Source organism: Trachymyrmex septentrionalis, unplaced genomic scaffold (assembly GCF_001594115.1).
Source record: "Trachymyrmex septentrionalis isolate Tsep2-gDNA-1 unplaced genomic scaffold, Tsep1.0 scaffold218, whole genome shotgun sequence".
In the NCBI taxonomy this organism is placed as follows: Eukaryota; Metazoa; Arthropoda; class Insecta; order Hymenoptera; family Formicidae; genus Trachymyrmex; species Trachymyrmex septentrionalis.
Window position 1 is genome coordinate 201,856 of NW_017305373.1, and position 3,613 is coordinate 205,468.

The window sequence follows — 3,613 nt, forward strand, 5'->3', positions numbered from 1 at the left end:
GGACATCCTTGTTCGGGTGAAAAGTTTTCATTCGAAATACACCCTTATGTACTGTGCAGTTTCTATTTCTTACTTGTAGTACATACAATGTAATTTTTAAATTTGTTTCTTTTCATTATGTATATTTTTTTGACGTTCCTCTTTACGCACGAAATCTTAGTTTTAGAATCATGGAAAATTATGCAAATAATAAAAAAATGATAGGAATAATAAACAAAGAAGAAAAAAGTTAATATTTGCAAAGAAATTATTATTCGTCTTAATTCGAAATAATTAAAGAACCAAAGAATTAATATAAGCTATACAATTGCATTATCACTTTAATAGTATAGATTTTTTTTACATTAAACAGTACATGAGAAGTCAATCTACTCTTTTAGAAAAAGAACGTTCCGGAATTCGATGTGACGGCGTCGTGAATAAAGGTATTATGAACAGGTTTATACTGGTTCGTGATGAGCTTGATGGTTTCATGCGCTGCAAGCGCACCTAGATATGCCGAAACGGAATGCAATTCTGCACCACCGAATCGGCAAAGCTCGTGCACATAATCGTCTTTGGCTAATGGACCACATCCCCATTCGCTCAACAGCTTTGTGAGACATGTCTGTAATATGATGTGATTGTAGAACAATTTGATGTAACGCAATAATTACATCATACGTATAAAAAAAAGGTAGTACTTTAAGCTTTACGATATCGGGTTCCACTTGATCATCGAATTCGCCGGGATACGAATTATATTCTGCCTGGAATTTATCAACTCCCCGAAGCATGACATAATAAATCATCATACTCTCTGGATTCTCTAAATTTTGAACTGTAAAAAATTGTGGAGTCATTAAGGCTTGGTTGCACCAACGTTATTTTGACTTTAAGCAAAGCTTAAAACTCTCCATCTCTGTCTCTCTTTCGCTTTAAAACGAGACAGTTTTAAGTCAAAGTAACATTGGTACAACCGAGTCTAAGAGCAGTATATACTAGCAGTTACTAATTACAAGAAAAAATTAAAGAGTTAATTCTTTCTTATTATGTTATAATTATAGTTATAATTTAAATTCTTTTTATTATTATAATTATAAGTTAAATTCTTTTTATAATTTTACATATAAAAAACTTGTTTCATGATTATGAATTATAAATTAAATTATAAATTATGATTTTGTATTTTTTGAAAAGACAATTACCTATTACATTAGTATCAAAAACTTTAGGATCATACTCGTCTGCGATACAACTTCCTTTTTCTACGTGAATGTTAGCGACGTGTCTGCAAAATAGTTTAACATCTTTTTCTAAAATCGAGTCTGACGATCTTCCTAATTGTCGTAATAATTGCAGAGTGCGTCTCCATACGGCTTCCACATCTGCTGCTGCTTGTTTATGATAACTAAAATAGAGTGGATTATAATATACAATACATAGACTGGATTATAAAGTTCAATCTGTCGTTTATAACAACAGATTGAAAAATACGATTGAAATGCACGAAAAGGTACTGCAATCTTAGAGTACATTAATATTAATTAAACAAAAGTTTAAATATTCTTTTTAAATTATTATTATTACAACTATATTAATTAAAGTAGCGAATAAAATTAAATAACTCTTTAAATGTAATATAATTACATCTTAAACATTTATTTGTTATATTTTGGATAATAAACTTATTAATAAAACACTCTTATTTGTATTCATACAGAAGATTGAGCTACTTTTTTGTGCATCATTATTGTATATAAACTGTTATTTCAGGATTAATATTATACATTTGTTGGAGTGCAATGTATTTTTCAGTGTCTGCAGTCATGTCGGACAGGTTACCCTTAAGTGGTAGCAGTCCTTTCCCTTCATTATCGACGAAATCACGCACCGCTTTTGCAATAATCCAGAAAGAGCTGCTCTAAAATATATCGATTAGTTTTCAAACGGTATATGAATCATATATAAACAATATAGAATATTTCATTGATACCTTCGCTGTCAAATTGATGCAACGATCATCATTTAAAATATTTATAACGCTATCGGGAATATCGCTTACTCTTAAACATTTATTTACAGAATTCATAGCTTCCTCAAAATTTTCCTCACTATTGGATGAATCGTGTTCATCGCGCCTCATGCCACTCTTTATCATATCTTTGAGCTGCTGTTTCTCTTTATAAGTTGTCGGTAAAGTGCCATGCTCCAAAATCCATTTTTCTAAATATTTGTACAAGATAATTAAATATGGTACATGGCAATGATCTTTAAAGCTCATTTCATCTAGATTTATGGAATCTATGTGCTTTTTCAAGCTATCGAACGGTCTGTCCAGACGTAAATCTAGCGTTTCATTATCTGGATGGGTTTCTACAACAGTGTGCTCCTTTATTTGAATCCGCATATATGCGACAAAGCCTAGGCTTTTACATACTATCAGAGGAATATTTAGTTCCCAAAGTCTTTTCGACAGAAGAATCAATGTTCTGAAAATATTCCCAAGAACACACTTATTATTTTTTTATCCTAATGTTAGAAACGACACTTAAAAAATATGTATCATACAGTTTCATCATAGGTTATAATCAACAATTGCTATTCTTACTTTTCAGTCAGCGCAGTTGCTACAACTACAGTGAAGCTATTAAAAAAGTCTGGGCTGTTGGATAAAATTTGTTCAGGTTCTTCGTCAATATAATCACCAGTCACATCTGGATTCATTTCCAAGAGCATTTGAGTAGCCACTTGTGCTCTGGATTTTCCAACGCTATCAGTTTCTAAAAAAAAACTGAGCCAAATTCATTTAATATGTGCATCGAGTTACATTTTAAGATCCTATCGTTATAAGATATTGTATATACTTAGTCCCGATATCTTCCTCGGTGATTTTTTTGCCATCAACTATGGTGAATGCCCCTATACCTGGAAGCACTAGCGATTTCAGTACCTCTGTGCCAAGTCCAGTGGCATTTATGACACAGACATGAGCAGCTTCTAAAGATGCTTGGCCATGGTCGCCCCATAATCTGCCAGAAGTAAAGATCAGATAATAATCAAATGTCACAATATCTTATGTTAAGAAAAAAAACGAACTATTAAGAAAAAAGTAAGAAAAAAGTTAAAAATGGTGACTCAAAATTCTCTTATTAAAAAGGAAGATAAATTGGTTAAACGTAACGTTGGTTGTTAGTTATAACCTCAAAAAAAAAACAACTGATGCTTATCTCTGTTCAGCTTACCTTAACTGGCGATCATATTTCCGGTTTTTCTCGGACTGCTCAGGCGATTTCGACTCGGGGGATGCCATTGAAAAACAAATTTGAAAGAATAGTACGGTGACAGGAAGAAAGAGGAGAAATAGGCAAAGGATACACCAAACAGCTACACAGGCACACAGCGCCACTGCACTCGCGTGTATGTGTATGTGATGGAAGAGATTGACATGTTTAAAGTTTGGGTTACGGTATAAGAATAATAGGTAATTCCACTCACATGTAAAACTGTGATTTTTCTGAGGAAATTCCGCAGTTGAACAGCAGATGACGTATATGTATAACATCTAACCTCATAAGCCCCAGGAAAAAAAAAATTTTATACATAATTATATATAAAATGATATTTATATATA

At 32.3% G+C, this 3,613-nt stretch overlaps 1 protein-coding gene across 1 annotated transcript; it reads right to left on the reverse strand.

Annotated features, from left to right (window-relative positions):
* Window positions 1–355: 355 nt before the first annotated feature.
* On the reverse strand, window positions 356–3,463 carry LOC108748202 (NEDD8-activating enzyme E1 regulatory subunit). The gene is made up of 8 exons (XM_018486235.1): window positions 3,225–3,463; window positions 2,847–3,011; window positions 2,591–2,773; window positions 1,976–2,471; window positions 1,770–1,903; window positions 1,188–1,390; window positions 684–820; window positions 356–607 (listed from the first exon to the last, which is right to left on the reverse strand). The coding sequence occupies exons 1-8, from the start codon at window positions 3,290–3,292 to the stop codon at window positions 377–379; spliced, it is 1,617 nt and encodes a 538-aa protein (XP_018341737.1). The 5' UTR covers window positions 3,293–3,463; the 3' UTR covers window positions 356–376.
* Window positions 3,464–3,613: the final 150 nt, after the last annotated feature.

Coding starts and splice junctions, on each gene's coding strand:
- LOC108748202 (XM_018486235.1), bottom strand. CDS start 3,292: ATGGCATCCCCCGAGTCGAAATCGCCTGAGCAGTCCGAGAAAAACCGG. Junction 2,472..2,590: donor GCAACTGCGCTGACTGAAAA/GTAAGAATAGCA, acceptor GAATATTTTCAG/AACATTGATTCTTCTGTCGA. Junction 1,391..1,769: donor TACATTGCACTCCAACAAAT/GTATAATATTAA, acceptor ACTCTATTTTAG/TTATCATAAACAAGCAGCAG.